This window comes from Rhineura floridana, chromosome 1 (assembly GCF_030035675.1).
Source record: "Rhineura floridana isolate rRhiFlo1 chromosome 1, rRhiFlo1.hap2, whole genome shotgun sequence".
In the NCBI taxonomy this organism is placed as follows: Eukaryota; Metazoa; Chordata; class Lepidosauria; order Squamata; family Rhineuridae; genus Rhineura; species Rhineura floridana.
This window is the reverse complement of record NC_084480.1, coordinates 146,561,621-146,580,999: the sequence shown is the minus strand read 5'-3', so window position 1 is coordinate 146,580,999 and position 19,379 is coordinate 146,561,621. Positions and strand designations below refer to the sequence as shown.

The 19,379-nt window shown below is 44.3% G+C and overlaps 1 protein-coding gene across 7 annotated transcripts in view; it reads right to left on the bottom strand.

Annotated features, from left to right (window-relative positions):
- Positions 1–6,137: 6,137 nt before the first annotated feature.
- PRAG1 (PEAK1 related, kinase-activating pseudokinase 1) overlaps positions 6,138–19,379 on the bottom strand; it is a 57,132-nt gene continuing 43,890 nt past the window's right edge. For all 7 annotated transcript variants that reach the window (XM_061635537.1, XM_061635502.1, XM_061635511.1 and 4 more), the window contains 3 exons: positions 17,754–17,911; positions 12,213–12,943; positions 6,138–7,525 (listed from right to left, as the gene is read on the bottom strand). In XM_061635537.1, the coding sequence (XP_061491521.1) occupies positions 6,506–7,525; positions 12,213–12,943; positions 17,754–17,911 (1,909 nt within the window). In that variant the 3' untranslated portion in view covers positions 6,138–6,505. The remainder of the gene's footprint in view (positions 7,526–12,212; positions 12,944–17,753; positions 17,912–19,379) is intronic.

Here is a 19,379-nt window from a genome sequence, read left to right as displayed (position 1 = left end):
AGTGGGGTACATACCTTTAAATCCCCCAGTACAGTCGGAGATGAAGCAGCTGTGGCTTCCCTTCCTAAGCACAATGGTTGTACAATGTAGGAAGCACCTGCTTTTCCTTTTAAGCAACCAACGCCTGTACAATTTTGTGTGTTTTATATAATGTGCAGAAATGCTACCACGTGCTGTGGCTGTGCTTGGCATCTTATTCCAGTGCTGGTCCATTGTTTTGGGCCAGTGTGTCACAAGTCCAAAGTATAAGGCAGTGCCACTGTCTTGCCACTACAGAACATATGGTGGCCCCGGGGTGCTTTGGTGCACTTTTACCCCTGGACTTTTGAGCAGATAGCAACATCGCGCAGGTGGGAGAAGAGGCCTGTCTCTATACCACAGTTAAGCCCATTAGTCCTCTTGGTGCTGTCCAGAGATGCCTCAAGCTCTCACTGCCTTTGCCACATTAGCCACCTAAGGATGTCCTGCAGCATCCTTTGCAAGCAGCCTGGCTGCGTTTTATAACAATGTCACCAGGTGGCAGCACAACCCAGTGTTTCAGGTACATATTTGGAGGGCTCTGCTTGAGATGAGAGTTTATTTTCTATGCATAGTCAGTGCATCCAAGTCCATTGGGTGGTAACATGCCAAGTATGATGCAGAGGAGGCAGCAAGAAATCAACAGCTTACTTAGGGTTCCTTCTGCCTCCCCACTGTCTATTCACAACAGCGTATCTGCTTCTTTGTAAAAGACTTTAGTCACTGCATCTGGGTCCAAAGAAATCTGCAGCCATTTCCACCGCTCACTCTTAATCCCTTGTGTTCCTTCCCGTCAGCAGGTATTTTAATTAAAATTAATTAATAATAAAACAGAATTTTTTAATAGCCTCCAAAAGATATTTTAAAATACTGTACTAATTTCTAGCCCCATAATGAAGGCCGTGCAAACGAGATGGTGATGGCCACTGTAGCGGTTAGGGTTTGCTCTAAACGTTAAATGGGACCTCCCTGTTAAAAGCAATATGTCTCTTAATAAAAATGTTGAGGGCAAACCTTGTTTGTGGCCTCTGTTTAGCCACTGTTGATTTTATTTATTCCATTTCTCCTCTATCCTTCCTCCAAGGCGTTTGGGGGTGGCGCACAAGGTTCTCCCCATTGTACCTTCACAGCAACCATGGACTCCTGCTTTGAGAAAAGGCAGGACGGTGGTGGGACTACCTTCAAGTCGATTCCGACTTATGGCGACCCTATGAATAGGGTTTTCATGGTAAGCGGTATTCAGAGGGGGTTTACCATTGCCTCCCTCTGAGGCTGAGAGGCAGTGACTGGCCCAAGGTCACCCACTGAGCTTCATGGCTGTGTGGGGATTCGAATCCTGGTCTTCCGTGGTCGTAGTCCAGCACCTTAACCACTACGCCACACTGGCTCTCATGGTGGGATATAAATCAAATAATAAATAAATAAGTAGGTCAGGCTGAAATTGTGACCAAGGTCACCCAGTGAGCTTTGTGGATGAGTGCGGATTTGGACCCAGATCTTCCCAAGTCCTAACCTGACACTAACCACAACACCACACTGGCTCTCCCCCTTCACCCCTGTAATGGGATATGAAAAGGAGTGGAGAAGCAGCTCTGGTGTGGTAAGGACATATCCAAAGTACCAGCTCTTGTGGGGCCTGTGGTCTATACTGGGTATAGTTTGGATCTAGCAAGCGCTAGCACCACACAAGTCTATTCTGTACTCCAGCAATTCGGTTTCAGTTCTTCTTTAGCCCACAGGGCAAAGTGAGAATGTTGTGCAACTGCATGAACTTTGCCCAATTGGTCTGGGCAAGCACAATCTCTACCTTTTTGTGTCAGGTCCAAGTATTTTCTTCGAGCACAACATGTCCCACCCATTGCTAATTCCCTCTTGTCCCAAGTCATGAGAGCAAACATAGCCTGGCTGCCAGGTTCCCAGCTGTCACCAGACTCAGTTAACTGTAACCGTACTGATTTCCTAGCAGTGGCCTAGTAAACATTAATGCTCACCAATTCTCACCCTATGGTGCTGGGCTCAAAACAGAAAGGCTCTCGGTGGGATCTGTTGCTTGGAAGCATCTGGCTTGATTGCTCTGGAGATCCTGTGTGGACAGGAACCTGGCTTGGGAGGGTAAAAAATGCTGCTTGCTGTGTTATTCTCAGAGACATATAATTATTATCATTCTAAAGGATTTGAACCACCAACCCTTGAACAGAAATGCTGTAGGCTTGCTCCATCAGAAAGCTCTAATATTGCAACTTTGCATGTCTCCATCCCCAAGGCAGGCGACTGGCTCTTGCGGGGTATAAATGCTTCCATCCAGCTTGGGCAGCAGGTGACTGCATCTGGCCTTTACGTTCTAATGGTTGCCAATTAGCTACTGGGCTAAGTTCAAGGTGCTGCTTGTTGTTGTTATGTGCCTTCAAGTCGAGGTGCTGCTACTGGTGTACAAAGCCCTATGCAGCTGGACCAGGATACCTAAAATATTGTCTCACCTCTTATATGCCCGATTCTTACCCTTCTGCAGACATCAGGAGGTGCGTTTCAATTTCAACCCTTAAGGATTCCCTTCTGCTACATGTCAGACAGGTGCAGTCTCTATTGTCTTGTTGGTGCCTACTGAAGACCTTCCTTTTTCAACAAGTCTTTCAAGCAGGGATTCTTATCCCAGTCTGTACCTGTGTTGAATTTGAAATTGTTTTTACATATGTTTTTATTGCTGATGTTTGTATTGTTGATCCCACGGAGATATTTCATGGGAAGTGATTCATAACTGAAATAAACAAACTAAAATGCCTTCTACTCCAACGTAAGGTTCATACAAGTGCCAACATCTGCTTCTTTCAAGATGAAAGAAAAGCCAAGGTGACTAGATAAAAAGGAGGTTGGGCTCCTGTATTTTTAATAGCTGTGTTGAATAAGTGAGGCTGAGTAACACAAGCAGCAGCTGCAGAAATAACCCCTTCCGCGCAACTATTAACGGTTACAGGAGCCCTAGCCTTCCCTTGCGTCCGACACCCCTGCATACCACACTCCTTGGGAAAAGGCTGCAATACAAATGTACTGACCCTGCTCCTATGGCTGTAACAGCAGCCTGGCATTAAGACAAATACATGGGATTTTCCCATTGCTTCATCTCTCACCAAGTCAGAACAAAGCTTCACCTGCTTAGTATGCGTGTTAGGATTACTGGTAGTAGAAGCACAGGAGCTGGGCCAGTAAGTAACTGGCAATCTGACTTGCATGTCTCCATTGACCAAAAAAACCCCATGAAACTGGCTGGTTAAAAAAAGGCTGTACATGAAGTATGAATTTCATGCTACCTCCTCCACATATATCATCATCACATGCGCGGTGGATATATGCAGAAATTCTGCAACTGAAACTCTCCCAACCACTTGATTTCCCTGCTGGGAACAGCTTCACGTGTCTAATTTCTGTGTGTCAAACTGCTGTTAATGGCACAGAAGCAAGACCAGGGGAAAAAAGCGTTTTAGAAAACCATATTGAGAATTATTAATTTTTGGTTCTCAGTTCCTTCACCTCATTGCATCTTGATTCACCAAAGTAATTTTACCAAAGAGGTTGAACTGCTAAGGTTATGGTGATTGCATAATTTATAACACAGGGTCAGCAATGGGTGCCCATGGGCCAAATCTAGCCTGTGTGGTGCTATCTGGGCTCCCCTATCCCTTCAAACCTTTGAGGCAAAAGTTATGGATAAGTAACATAATGGCAATGGGACCTTGTAGTGAGCCTCTTGAGGGAGGCATGCGGATTTAGCCCACCAGTAAAACTGGCAATTCCCCAGGGACAGAAAGTCTTCCCTTCAAAACCTTCCCGTTTGCTTATCTTTCTCAATTCCAGTGCCGAGTTCCTAAAAGCACTCACCTCTCTTTGGCGGTCAGATCTGTATTCTATGGGAAAGTCGGAAGGTGTCCAAACCATTCATGATATGATTAATAAACCAGATGCTGCTGTGCTTACGCATGGTACAAAGCCTGAACTGTAAAGGCTGAATTGTTCCTCTCCTTCCTCTGTAGACAATTTGACTGGTGGGGCTTTAAGGCTTCCTTGATTGCCTCACTGCAGGTTTCTTGAAGGAAAGGCTGTTTACCAGATTGCAGGCCTTCACTCTAGAAAGTCAAACTTGCCACACTATTCACAATACCCACAGCAGAATTCACACAACCTTTTGCACATGACAAGATATGTGCAGGTCCCAAAATGGAGAATAGTCTTGTGAAGCAGCTCTTTTGAATTTCCTTACTTGCGAGTGTTACACAGAGTAGTGTATATTGAACAAGAGGCCTGCTGGAGCCACTAAACCTTTCTGGAGACCCCATTACACTTTTCTGTCACCTTAAACAGCACCACAAGTTTCTTGACAGGATACTCAGCAGTTGTACTAAGTTAGTAAGCAGTGCTGCCCACAGCATAAACAACTGAATTTTTGTACATTCTGAAAGGATTCTGGTCTGGACTTCTCACAGTGATTTTTACATGAGGGTAGGGGATGGTAGTCTGCCAGCCCCTCCAAGGAAAAAGTGACTTTTTTCTCTATTCCCTCAGGTTAGTTTTCTTATACATCTAAAAAAATGGGTCTATTAGAATGCCAAGAGATGAATGGGTCCATTTTTTTCCTCCTTTGTCCAGCCCCCCCCCCCAAGGAAATACATTACATTTTTTCTGTACCTGACATAGGCAGAGTGTGGGTAAAGAACATCCATTCCTTCAAACAGAATGTGGTGCAAAACATGGTCTTTGTTGCAATAACTAATCACAGGTCCAGGCACACTGTGGGCTCATCCAGACGACCGCAAAATGTGTGACATGCGCGCTATGTGTTTTTATTTTTTTTCGGTCGTCCAAATGATGTCGCGTGGTGTTACGCATTTTCGCGGGTTAAATCCGCTCCTTCCAATACTGGCAAAAATGCGATTTGCTGTTTGAAATCGGGAATCTCGCTGTGCCACAAAAAAAGCGTTTTTTCCAACGGGAAACAGCGGGGGGGGGAAAGGCAAAGTGAGGACTATCAGCTGACAACCCGAATAGGAAACAGTGGATTATCCCGCTCCGTTTGGATAAGCCCTGTGTCAGAGCAGCTAAAGGTACCGTAATTACAGAGATGGTTGAAGAGGAAGGTCTGCTTTGTTTTTTTAAATGGAGGGTGATGTGGGAGACAAAATACAGACTTGCTTCTCTGCAATTGAGAAGATGGGAAACTAAACCCCAGAACCTCTTTCTTCTTGCTCAGTTTGGGTAGAGACACACATACTGTTGTGTGGTTCCAGTATGTCTCCACCTCCTGAAAACAGGAGCACATGAGGCTAGTCAAACTCGGCCCCTTTTTACTCTAAAACCCTGGTCAGATCAGCTTGAGTGCGTTTTTGTTTTAATTCAACTTCAGGCAGATTTCACAACTGATTGGTAGATCAACCTGTTGCTCCTCCAGGTGTGGCCAATGGAAATGCTTTGCTGTAGTCTCAGGCAGAGACAGTGACTGGCCCAACACTTGGGTGGTCCTGAAAAGTCTGAAGACAGCAGTGGGGAACGGAGGTGTCCAGCTGAGGGCAGTCACTTCGAAACACAGCCAGAAAAACCATTCTCGTGCTTTTGAAGCAACTAGCGTGTCCGCGGCCTGTGTTTCATTTCTCTCCCCTCCTCAAGCTGCCTTCCTTCTGTTCCTGGAGTACCCTATGTGGATGGTGATCCATCTGGGGAGGGTGGTTGGGCTGAGAGAAGTGCTGGAGTGGGCCAAGCTAAGATGGGGTGGGGAAGCACTTCTACGCCTATTGACATAGCCCTGTCCCACCTGCTTTTCTGGATCATGCTGTAGTATTGGGGTAGAAGGTGCTTATTGTGTATATTGTGGGATGGGTGCTCCTCATGCATGCAATTTTTTTTTTAGCATTCACACAAGTTGTTGGTATCAAAATGCTGTATTTTTGCCCAGTTCATCTGGATTTACCCTTTCCAGGAAAAATTAGATAAATGTTTTAAAGAACTACCTGTTGCCTACACCCGGTTTGCAGTATCTGAACAACCTATTTATGATATTAAGCCCCCATCTGGAATCGCCTAGAATGTTCTTTTTTCAAAAACAAATTAGGATTTTTTTATTTTTTTTACAGAGAATAAACTTCTGAGTGAGCTCATATTCACCATGAAAGTAAAAGAACAAAATCTTACAGGAACAAAATCCTCCAAATTAGATCACACACACACACACTTGTTTTTTTTAATTTACCTCCAAGACTAACCCAGGAATACACTTGGTGGTGGATTTCAGTTCCATTGTCTGTTTACAATTTACAACACTCACAATATTTATCCAGAAATGTACATGGGTTTTGATCTTTTTGCGTGTTTGTATGTGAAACATGGTCTGTTTCACTCAATTATTATTTCACAAATTGAGACGTGTTCCATTCTCCATAAGAAAACGAAAACTTTTATTCTGTTTCCCTTAGAACTAATGCCACACTTTAGCACACTATGGAGATCAAAGTAGCTGAAGAAGTTTCAGTGACTTGGAGAGAGAAGATGGATCAGCAGAGGCTAAATACTGACAACAGAGCCAGTCCTCCAGCTCAATGTTGCGCTCTGCATCCACAGCCCTCTCTGCAAACTTCAACATGAGCAATGCCCGTTTCATGTCGATCCAGTTGTGAAGAGCACTGTGAAGGGCTTCCTCGTGGTTAAGAGGCTGATCTGCCAAGTCTTTCCTGGGACCCCAGAGCAGACACTGCAGTATCCGCTTGGCCTCTATGATGCGGATGCGTTTGATTGGGTCTGCTTCCAGCAACAAGTGAGCCAGCTGCTGGAGCCCCCGAGAATAAATTGAAAGGTGGGGTAGCAGGGGAAGGTCATCCTGGCTGTACTCGTGTTCTCGGAGGTGGGCTTTCACCTCAAAGGGGTTTGGCTGGTGCAGAAGCTCGTAGATGAGGATGCCGGTTTGGAATTCATCAAACTTTTTGTACTGGGAGGCCGAGACAATCTCCGGGGCCAAGCGAGCCTGGTTTTTTTTCACTTTGGACTCAGTGGCACCCGGCTTCTGCTTCGCTTTCAAAAAATTGCTGATGATGAGCCTTGGCAGGTGCTTGTCCTCTTTGGTTTTGCTGCAGCTGGGAGGAGGTTTGCAGTGTACCAGCAGCAAGTTCTCTAGGCAAAGATCTCTGTGAATGACATGGTAGTCCTTGAGGTGCTCCAGCCCATTGCAGAGCTGCAGGAGCAGGAAACACACCCGCCTCTCATACAGCTCTGGCTTGGCTTTATGGAAAGACTCTGCACCCCTCACAAAGTCCGCAGCAGTCTGATGCGGCACTTCCCGGGTGATGACCACCACACAATCTTGTTCGGTAGCCGCACGGGAGGGACACTGGCCATCCAGAGAAGCATTTTTTAACATGCTGGAGGGCACAGAGGCAACAAAATGCCCACAATCCTGCTGGATATTGAAGTGGATGGGAACAGAAGGGCTGCAGCAGGAAGTTGCAGCTTTGGTGTCTTGAGATTTACATATCTGTGAAGAGAAATCAGAACAGCGTCAGAAGCGAAGCCTGAGGTGGTCAATTCATTTCGGGAAGGGAAGAGGTAAGAGAATGAAGAACTGGCTCTAGAGAAATATGTACCCACAAAAGCATTAGGACTCATGGTCTGCATGCTAGCTGATAGTGACCAGGTAGTTCATGTTGTTGTTGTTATTAAATAAATAAATGAATAAATAAATAAACAAGGAGGCTGCAGCTAGTGCAGAATGTGGCAGCTTAGCTGATAAGTAGGGCAGCCCAACGGAACCATATGTCACTGGTTTTGAAAGCTCTGTGCTGGCTGCCAGTGAGCTATGGAGCCCAATACACCTCATCCTGGATTACAATTTAGCCAAAGAGCCCTCAGATCTCATGAGCAAATCTTTCTTGCTGCTTGCTTGGAGACAAAAAAGAGGTGGCCTTTTTTGTTGTCAGCAGAAAATGCTACAACCTCCAAATCTGGCCAGTTATTAACTGCCCCTAACTGAGTGACAATATGGGAGGGGAAGCCTGGGTATTGTGGAGAGTGCCTGATATGTGCCTGAATATTTTCCCCCTATGTAGAATATAATATTTGCTTCAATAAAGCAATATAGCGTCTGAAGAGGTACAAAAGGATTCACAAATAAGAATAGCCACTTATTTAAAGTGCCTCCTATTTAAGGTCAAAGTTGTTTCTCTTGCAGTTGCAAGGGGTCACACAACCATCAATGCTTGGGAATGAGGAGGGGGCTGGTCTAATGAAATCTCCAGACGGCATATTTATTTTAATTGTATTTTATATGGAAACATTATTTATAAATGGTATTGCAATGCTCTTGCTTGCTTTGAGATGTTAAGGATTGGGTGCTTTAAGCTACAGAATACATCTTCATGTTCTTAACTGAAGTGCCAGTCTACCATAGAGAATCCTGTATGCCACTCTTGCTCTCTAGAACTGCACTGCTGTGTACAAGCACAGGGCTTAAAATCCTGTTGGCGGTAATGGGATGGACGCAACCAAAATGACTGGCACAGGGCATTGCAGCCTCCGTTTCCTACACAGTATTGTCCATAAGCCAATGCACTGTGCAGACGTAATAAGCCAGCAACAAATGAAGAGTCTCATCATGTGACTGAACTACAAGTGAGTTGATAGGGCCACTGTAGAAGAATATCTCTGAGTGCCAAACTACACATTTGGCAGCACAGTGACTGGTATTTGGAAACCTGAATCTTTCCTGAGCATCAAGAAAAGCTTGGGGTGGGGTGGGCAGAAGGGAAGGAGGCTGAAATTTGGAGAGAAGTAGCAGGCAGAGGGATGGATAGTGCTTCCCTCTGTTTCTCTCCTGTACTTCTCTTCTCCACTCCAGCCCTTTCTTCACCAACTACAGCAAAGACGTGTTTGAGAAAAACGAGAGAAGTGGTGGGTGGGAGATGGGTTAAGCATCCCTCTGCCTACTGCTTCTCCCCTCAAAATAGGGCCCCCCACCTCTTTTTACACGTTTGATGACTAGTCCTTGGTCTTCTGTCACAGATATAGTTCAGTCCCGAAAAAGAATTTCAGAAGGAAAAATATTTTGGCTTCATTTCCCCATAATCCATATGTATGAGAAAAAAAAGACTAACACGGTCTTGGCTCTAAGGGATGACAGGAAGCTCATCTTAGTTCAAACTTTGACATTGGCCTGTTGAAGTCTGCCTGAAGGCAACAATTTGATCTACGGCTTCTTTCACGTTTGTGACCAGTGCAACAATATCACACATACAGGAAAAAGAAGAGAAAACCCTGAAACGACTGTCTATCAGAAATATTCCAGCACCAAAATGAAAGCATTCCTAAAAATTGCCTAGCTACATTTCCCCACTTAGGACTTGCACACAGCAGCTGAGCTTTTACCTTTGGCTCAGCTTCACTGTGCTAGCATCAGACAATAAAGGCGCATTTTGTAGTGTGGGAAGACACACGTGTGGTCTGCAGTGAGCACAAGACAAGGTTTGTCTCCTTCCCTTGCAGTCACACTCTGTCTGTAGTAAGCATCCACTGAAAGTCCAAGCCTAGTGAAGTAAGCCGAGCAGCAGGAAGGCAGGCCTTTCCCCCCCCCCCTTTGTGAAATTGGCACCAGTGCAGACGGCCCTCCGTGCGATGCATTGAAAATGAGTGCCACAGTTCACACTGTGGGAAGAAAGAGGTGGCGGGACTCAAAATTATGCAGGTTTCAGGCCCTGTAAAGTCTGAACCTCTACAGTCTAAGCTGAAATGAAGCAGGCACCTATCATCATGACGTTTAGGCGCCTACTGAAGACACTGTTATTCAAGGTTTTCCCTGAGGGGTGACAGTCACTTATGGAATATTAATTGTGTGTTTACAGAGACGGTTTTACTGTTTTCTAGAATTTGGAAGATGTGGTTTTATTGTTTTTAGAGTTTTGTAGAAATGATTTTATTGCCCTTAGAAATAGCTTTTTGTGTTTTATCCTATTTTTATCTTGTGTATCGCTTAGATGGCCTCTGGCTGGGAAGTTGTTTATAAATCTATTAAATAAAGGTATAGATCCATTTCTCTGAGGCTATTTTGTAGCCTCTTCCATTTTAAAAAATGTAATCTTAACTTTAAAGCAAAGAGTAGTCAGATACAGTCACTGTGACATTTTGTCTTACCTCATTCACTCTTGCTAATGATCTGAAAAGATCTGCTTTTTCGTTTTGACAAAGTAGTAGTCTCCAGTCCTCATGACTGGAAAAAACCTTGAGAACAGGATGGCAACATGCTGTTGTTGTTATTATAATTATTAATACCGAACACTTATAAAGCTCCTAACGTTTTCTAAAGAGTGTGCATATATTAAATAAAATATAAGACAGTGACTGACTGCAGACTCACAGTCTAACAGATGTGACCCATAAGGGGAAAAAGGCTTGTATCCAAAGTAGTGGTAAGTCAGTCATTCCGTTAGTGCATTGATTTACACTTGTGCAACAGGTGCCCAAAGAATGGGGAGGAAAGAGGAAACAAGTATTCAAGCAGCTACATCTTCCCGGACTGCGGTCCCCCCCCCCATGTTGTAAGTACTCCTGTACGATATATCTTTATTATTTTTATTACTAAATTTATATCCTCCCAAAAGGAGCCCAGGGTGGCAAGTTCAAAGGTCAGAAACACAACAGCCTCCCCCCGCCCCCCAAATCTCATAGAAACTAAGGCCACGGAAAAGGCGGTAACCTTCAATGCAATGCCAGTTCATTCTGACATGGCTTGTGCAAGAGAAATCCCCTGTGAATTGCATCCTGTGCCTTCCAACACTCTTTCACAAGCAATATATGGCAATTTAGAACTGCGTGGATTACTGGGATACATGACTTGGCAGTGCTTCAGATGAAAATCTAGGTGTGAAGTCTTGCTTCCAGCCCTGCTCTGTTATACCTGCGCTGCGAGGGTCGCCATGGCAACCAGGCCCAGCTGCACCCTACTGGCTTTATTCCAGCCTCTCAGCAGTCCTGCTTAGGAAAGGAGAATAGCTGCTGGCAGGCTCATCGACAGATGCTGTGTAAACTCTCTGTGTTCCTTTCTGTTCTTATTGGGCAACTTTTGGACTGATTCCTTGGAGTTGGCCCCCGGCTTGACTCTGCTTGCTCTAACTAGGCACTTTGGACTCTAAGCTCTGATCTCTAACGTTTTTAAGCAATTCGTTTGTCCTGTACTTGGGTCTCACTAGATGCTATTTGCCACTGAATTTTTCACTGAAGAAAAATATGAAGTGAATCTGGCAGTTCCTTCTAAGATGTTGCAGCAGAAGACAAAATAGGAGGGCAACAAAGATGATCAGGGGACTGGAAACAAAGCCCTATGAAGAGAGACTGAAAGAACTGGGCATGTTTAGCCCGGAGAAGAGAAGACTGAGGGGAGATATGATAGCACTCTTCAAGTACATGAAAGGTTGTCACATAGAGGAGGACCGGGATCTCTTCTCCATCGTCCCAGAGTGCAGGACACGGAATAATGGGCTCACATTGCAGAAAACCAGATTTCGACTGGACATCCATATGACAATGGAACCAATTACCTAGAGAGGTAGTGGGCTCTCCGACACTGGAGGCATTCAAGAGGCAGCTGGACAGCCATCTGTCGGGAATGCTTTGATTTGGATTCCTGCATTGAGCAATGGCCTTATAGGCCCCTTCCAACTCTACTATTCCATGATTCTATAATCAGGTTAGCAAAATACTTGGTTTCTAAACTTAACTAGGTTGACAGCAGTCTCTTCTCCCTAAAGCAAAATTCAAGCAAATTTCAAGGTTCCTTATCAGGCAATACATCTGAGATATTTTGAAGGAAATATATGTATTTCTAATGAAATAGGAAGAGACTAGTGAAAATTCTCTTCTTAAACTTTTTTTTTACACCTAGTTAAATTCCTCAGGGAAATTCTGTGCATCTCGCGGTTGACCTGTATTTCATCTAAAGCAAAATTCAAAGCAAATGTGGAGGTTGCTCCTTGAGTAAAATGTCCAAGGAATTTTGAGGGAGTTTAGTAAGACTTACAAAATGTCACAGAAACAGTAGTGTGTGGGGGGGTGTGTTGCTCATCCCTGTGAAGATAATCAGATGAGTACAGTACCAGTTCCTGACAGCCAGAGATCAGTGAAATGGCCAAAAGGACAGAAGAAGTCATTACAGAACAGCCTCTGCAACCACATACCTTCACAGCAAAGGTGCTAGAGGGATCCTTGGAGCAGGTTGCACAGTAATATATGGCGTCCCCTGAGTCGCAACAAGGCTTGTTACAGGTCAGTTTGAAGAGAGACCAGTTGTTCTCACTGAAATGCAGCTCACTCTTCTGGTCGCGCATAAAACAGTCTTCACATTTTGAAACAAGGCGGCGCAAGGATTCCGCATAGAGCCCGCCCAATTTGATATACACTCCCTCTTTGTTGTCAATGTTGCTGAGGAGGTTGTGGAGCTGAAGACTGGAACCTGAGGGAACCTGGGTGGACATGCTGTGCTGGGAGGAGGAACGGGTTTTGTTCTGGCTGCAGCAGGTATTGCAGTTCTTGCTAGAACAGGGATACGGGGAATGGGATCCTTTGAAGTCTTTCTCCAGTGATTCAGAGGAAGAAAATGTTTGGTGGTTAATTCCCAAGGAGGAGCCAAATGAAGACTCCTGACGGATGCAGACGTTACTTTCTGACCGACTGAAGTTCAGCTTGGGACTTTTGGGAAGTGCTGCTCTAACTGGAGAGGCTGAACCCCAGTAAAAACCATCGGGAGAGGAAACAGCTCTGCTGACCGTTTTCTTTTGTGGCAGAGGGGGTGGCTGTAAGGGTTTGCAGTGTGGCCTGTCTTTGCTGGGGCATGCAGAGAAATGAGCCAAAGGAGAGATCAGCTTCCCAGTATGGGTGGGTGAACGAAGACTTGTTTTGCATGACTGTCCTGAAACACAAACAGACAGTATACCAATTATAAGCTAGAGATTCCTACCAGCATGGATAAAGACATTTTACAACGCAAGGCCTAGTATCAAGTTCCATCTAAAAAGGTAAGCATACAAGCAAAGCATAATGACACTTATTAAAGACTGAGAACTTCTTGTATGAGGGTTGATCCAAAAATGGCACGTGAGCCTCTGGGGCATGGTACAGTAACCTTTGTATAGAAATACCATGTGGGTTAACAGATTATGTTAGGGTGTATCCTTTGACACAGGAGGTAATCTCCACAAAACAACAACACTTCACTCCTGAAGAGCTACAAAAGGAGCAGCAAGGAAGCCTTTACATTCATCTAGACTGGGACAGGATAATCTGTGGAGTCAGCGGCAGCCAAACCAAGAATGGCCTTTGTATAGGGATATGAGAAAATGATGGGAGAAATACTTGTGTGTGTGTGCACGCCTCTCTCTCTCTCTCTCTGATAAAACCACACTGTATGGCTCTGGTATTAGACTACAACATTGTTTAAATAGTTTATCTGGCCACGTATTCCTACATTAGCCATCTGCACCCTAAAATAACTGACTTTTGAAAGGCAGAAGCGACCAGGCGAGCAAGTCTGGGTTTATGCCTGACATCAAAAGATTTGTTCTCGAGTGCTCCTAAAATGATGTGGCTTTTCCTCTTGACCACAAATCCTGTCAAACATGTGCCCCATATGCAAAGGATGTTGCGAGAAATTGAGTTGAACTGCTTGAATTGGCAAACAATCCTCTCCAATTTCTGCAAGCGAAATCAGGGCAGAAGCACAGCTCACCTCAAGCCTCCCCCTCTGTGCAGACTGCAGAGCAGGAGAGAAAAAAGGTGCTCTGCCCAGCATGGGGCATTAGCAGCAGCATTATTTCCTGGGCAGAGTGTCTTTATTTCTCCTGTTTTGTAAATGTAGGAATGTGGAGACCTGAATTTAAGACTGGAAAAATAAGAAACGGAAACTGACAGATTCGCCCGTCCCTATTTTGTGCAAAACTGGAGAAAACAAGGCACCTTGCCCAGGAGAGGCTGTTGGTAGCAATGTCTGTGTCTGGGAAAGGCACCTTGTTTTCTCCAGTTCTGCACAAAATAGGGACGGGCGAATCTGTCCGTTTCCGTGTCTTATTTTTCCAATCTTAAATTCAGGTCTCCACATTCCTACATTTATTTGCTACTTTAAATAAATAAATATAAAGTCCTCATGAACATTTATCAGCATTTACGTGCGTGTTTCTCCTAATGCACACATTTTTGTATGCAATTTTGCCTAATATGCATATTTTTATAAGCAATTTCCCCTAATATGATTTTTGTACACATTCTTTGGTTGGAGAACTTCATCACAAAAAAGATGGTTGTGTTTATTTATTATTTCATTTATATCCCGCCTTTCCTCCCAGCAGGAGCCCAGGAGCCTTTTCAAAATAACATGTGTTTTGATTCACATATTATTTCAAAAAGTGAAAATTAGGTAATTTGTCTTTAAATGCAAACTGAATCAAATTTCTCCCCCACCCTTAGCACAGAGGGGAGGGTCCCTCAGTGCAGAGCGACAGGAAACAAACAGAACATACTGTTTCAATGCTGACCATGCAGGAAGGGAAGCCCCCTTCTCCGCAGCCAGCACAGAAACACAGTGAGCTGTCAAAGAAGGGACAGATGTTTAGTCCTTTCTCTGCCAGCATGCTGGGAATCAGTCTTCCTTGTGTATTTTTATGAACATTAAAACCTACCCCCTCCACTTCAGGGGTTTTGAGGGTTGAGTGGAGGCAGGGTGGAGGGGTGGGAATGCATGTCTGGTTGGAAAGTGGTACGCTTGCGCATTCCTCATTCCTTACTTTAAAACCCATCAAGTTGTGGTATCAGCAACCTTAAAATTAAAGTGGGAAGCCTGAACTGTGTTTTATTACAATTGCTTAAGCACTGCAAGCTAAGCACGGTGCACCCTGTATGTCCTGCTGTGAATGAATCTATCCAACTGCATAAAGAAATGTTTTTGAAAGATGGAATCAATGTTGTATAGTGTTTTTGAAGCCAACCTGGCTCTCTGTCACAGAACTGGGCACTGGCTGCCAAAGAGTAGTGAAGCTGGACCAGAGTAAATATTGAAGCAATGTGGTAAGCCATTTGAGGACTTGGAAAAAAGCATACCTGCTCAGTAACAGATACTTGGGGTGGGGGAGCTTGTTTGGTGGCAGCATGGCATTCTTAAACAGGGTAGTGTGTGGTGTTTCCAAAACTTCTGGAAGCTTGAGGCACATGTTTTTATGAACTGAAATTCACTCTCCCACTCAAAAAAGGCTTGTTTTTAGAGTGTGTGAAGAGTAAGAATCACCCACCCTCAAATAAGTCCATTTTCTGTGCCTCCTCCTGACTGGAAGTCCAGAGCAGTATATCATGCAGAGACACAGCAAGCAGTCTCCTCTATGGGTGGGTACTTTGGACTAACGGAAGTCTTCTATTATTTCACCTATTTATTTCCAATGGCGCATTAGCAGTTCACACACAGCATCCAGTTTGCAGCTTAAATGTACCTCTTGCTACCTAAAGCAGTGGTTTCAAACTGTGTTCCTACTGGTAATGTAGGGGTTCCTTCGAAGCTTATCAGGGGGGTCCTCAATTAGAAAAATCAGCATGGAAGACAACGTCCCTGAAGGACAGCTTTCTTCATGTCAAAACTCATCTCCCCCTGCAATGTGCAGCCACAGGATACATACACAGTTTGCACAGGGCAACAATGAGGCCTGATAAGCCTGTGAGTAGTACTCTGCATGTCAACAGCTGTGCATCCTGGAACATGCCCCAGAATCCTCCACAGCAGGGCAGGGATTGCTCTTCTTTTAAAACTTGTTTGGGTTTACTTTAAAATGCCATGATTTCCCTGTATTTTAATACAATAATAGGCAAATGATACAATAATCATAATTGTGTTGATCATAATGACTTTATCCTATCATAAAATACAGCAGAAAGGTAACTCAAACTGGTATGGAGAGAGCATAGATAATCAATGAAAAACATTTAATTCATCCTTTTGAAAGAAAAAGAATACAAGAAAATAAGATAAAGAAGCAGGGAGGGAAGAAAAAAGGAAAAGAAAATTGTTCCTAATACAACATGCAGCTGAACTGCACCTTGTACCTTGTGAGTCCAATCATGAATACCCAGACTTGACTTCTGTACAAACAAGTAATCTTGTTTCCCCTCTCTTATTCTTAAATTATTATTAAGTTTAACCATGTCCCAGATCCTTAAAAGCCATACTTCAATGGAAGGTGGATCAATCTTTCTCCGATTGTTAACTGACTGATAACCGGGCAGGTGTCATTAATTGTAAGCATTTCCCTGTCATCTGGAGGTATTAAATTTTCTACATATCCTAGAAGAGTTGTTAAGGGATTCATAGGTATCTCATAACCAGTAATAATTTTAATTTTATTTACTATCAAGCCCCAGTAGCTTCTTATTGTAAGGCCAGAATATATGAAGTTAGCACAATCTACATTCAGGACATGAATTTTATCACGTTTCCTTTTTTATACCTTTCTCAGATTTCTTCATTACCGCAGTGCGCTAAAACAAAAAGGGCCATTTCAAGGGATGGGTGCTGGCTTTTCTGTTGCTTATGATTCCTAGCTGGTCACCATGTGCTGTGCAGTCCATTGCCTGCAGAGGGCACAAGTCTTGCTCCTAGTTCCAATGACATCTTAGGAAGCATGGTCCTGTGAGTGCGCTGACACTGGCCATTAATCATAAAAAGTCCAATCTCCTTGAGTTTATTCTATATTCAGCCAACATACCTTCAAGTTGTGTGAATGCTTTTACTGACATAGATTATGTTGTCCTGTTATTCATTCAAAGTCTCCTTTTAGTTTTGGCAGTTTGGCAAACAGAAATGAAGCCTAATAAATGGGCAATCGAGGCATCAAAGTACAATGGATATTTAGGACAGCCCACACACCCCTGTAGGTGGGAGGAAGAGATTGCAGGATGACTTTGCCCATCATATTAGGCCCTGATGACTCTGGTCACCCCGCCTGCAGTTCTGCTGAGTGGGGGACCTTGACGTCTGTGTGCCAAGAGACCTGGAACAGGAGGTGATTTAAAGGTGGCCACAAAAGCAGCTGTGAGTTTTTGAGAGCTGGCTGGCAAATGTAGTGGTGGTGTTGGTCTGAGACTGACTACGGTGTGCTTGTTTCTGCACCCTTGCAACACTTGCTCCATCAGTAAAGAAACAAAATGTTATGAAACACCAAAAGCCAGCCTGGTGCCCACCAGATGTTTTGGACTGCAACTCCCATCAGCTCCTGACAGCAGTCCATGGTAAGGGATGGTAGGGGTTGAAGTCCAAAATATCTGGAAGGCACCAGGTTGGGGAAGGCTGACATAAGCCTTCAGTACTCTCTCCTCCAAAGCCAACTGACCATATAAAGCTTCCCTGGGAAAGTGAAGTCCCAACGGCAACTTTATAGGGCCAGTTTACTGGCTGTGTTTGCACATCACGGTAAACCATAGTTAATTATTTACTGCTAACTTGCAGATATTACCAATTACGCTTTTTTGAGTGAAACAAACTACAATCTCTGGGTCAGATGTAACGCTAAACCAGGGATTGTGGCTTGTTGCTCCCATTAGGGGAGGAGCAAAGTGGGAGCCATCTCTACATTCAGAGTAAACCATTAACTATGTGATATGCAAAGTGGGCCTGCATGTCACAATTTACAGCACATGTTTCTTACATTAACACCACAATCCCACATGAATGCACGACATTTAGCTACCTCCATCGCTGAAAGTATTTGAGTCCAGATTCAAACTGTCTGTGGAGCCGGCTGTGAAAGTGATGTGGATTCCCTGGGAAGCAGGGCTGAGGTTTTCTGTAGAATCGCTGCTGAGCTTCTCCAACTCAGAATTACTTCTGTTCATTTTAAGAAAATGCCTAGAGATTGGGGGAGGGGGAAATACATCAGGGGAAAATGTTAAATTGATACAAGAGTCACGCTGCAGCAGATTTGGAAGAAAATGGGTATGTCTACACAAAAGCCTCTATGATCCTGTTAGTTTTCTTTGATTTGTTCTTCTCTAACTTCGTTCGCCTTCATACTGTTTTTTGTGTCTCTCTAGTACAGCCTTTCCCAACCAGTGTGCCTCCACATGTTGTTGGACCACAATTCCCATCTTTCCTGACCATTGGCAATGCTGGCTGAGGCTGATGGGAGTTGTGGTCCAACAACATCTGGAGGCACACTGGTTGGGAAAGGCTGCTCTAGTACATACAAGAAGGAGCAGCCAGTGGGGAGGGGCAGCAGTACACACCTGGCTTTCTGGCAGCAGTGGTGCTACTGCTCACTGGGACAGAGATGGGTGGGGGGCGGCGGGGGTGAAGTCAATGCTGCGCAGATGCACCAGCGGGAGCACCGGTTTGGTTCCCTTGATGCACCCACACTGTGCTGACCTCCCAGCACTTTACCCCTCCCGGTAATGCCGCTGGGAGACCAGGATCATGCTGCCCCCCTCCAGCTGCTCCTGCATACCTGCAAAAAGTGGCACAGGAGCAACAAGAGGTAAGAGAGAGGAAGCCAAGCACACCAAGGAATGTTGTCATATTATGCTGTCATGCTAAGCAGGTCTCAGCTTGGCCAATAACCAGGTAAGTCGCGGCTTGGAAGAACAACGTATGCTTCTCTGAGCAAAAGAAAAGAAAAACCATTTACTGATACCAAGTGCCATTTCTGGTAACAAGCTGGTGCTCTTACTCCTCTTTATCCCAGCTGGAATTTGTCTTGAATTTGAATTGATTTTATTACGTGCTGTTTCAAACTGTACTTACAATTGCTTTTTTTACAGTTGTTTTTATACAGGCAATTCCATTAACAGTTTTTATATATGTTAACTGTTTATATATTGTAAATCGCTTCAGGATGCCTCCTGAGAAGCAATTCATAAGTACATTTTCTATTGCTCTTCAAAATGCCCACTTTAAAGACAAGCTGGAATGTTTCAAATGTGAGTGCACCAGGGCTACCTCAAGGGTGGAATATCCTCAGTGAGGTCTGTTCAGCATCAACATGCATTCACCTTTGCATTACTGGCTATCTGCACAGCATTGCTACTGTGGTATTATGCAACAACATTTATTTATTTATTTCATTTATTTTATATCCTGCCCTTCCCCCCAAAGGAGCCCAAATTGAACTACAGAGGAATTCTCCCAATCGGTAAAGGATTCCTCAATTTCTAGCTCGGGAGTTTCTGCATACAGAGGGCAAAGCAACAGATTTGCTTTTATTTTCTGCAGTACATTTACAGAAATCAACTGGAGCAACTGGGCTGATCATTTACAAAAGAAGAGCTCATTTCCAAGGTGCAGGATATACTTTTGATTAAAAACAAATGCCTGCTTAGCC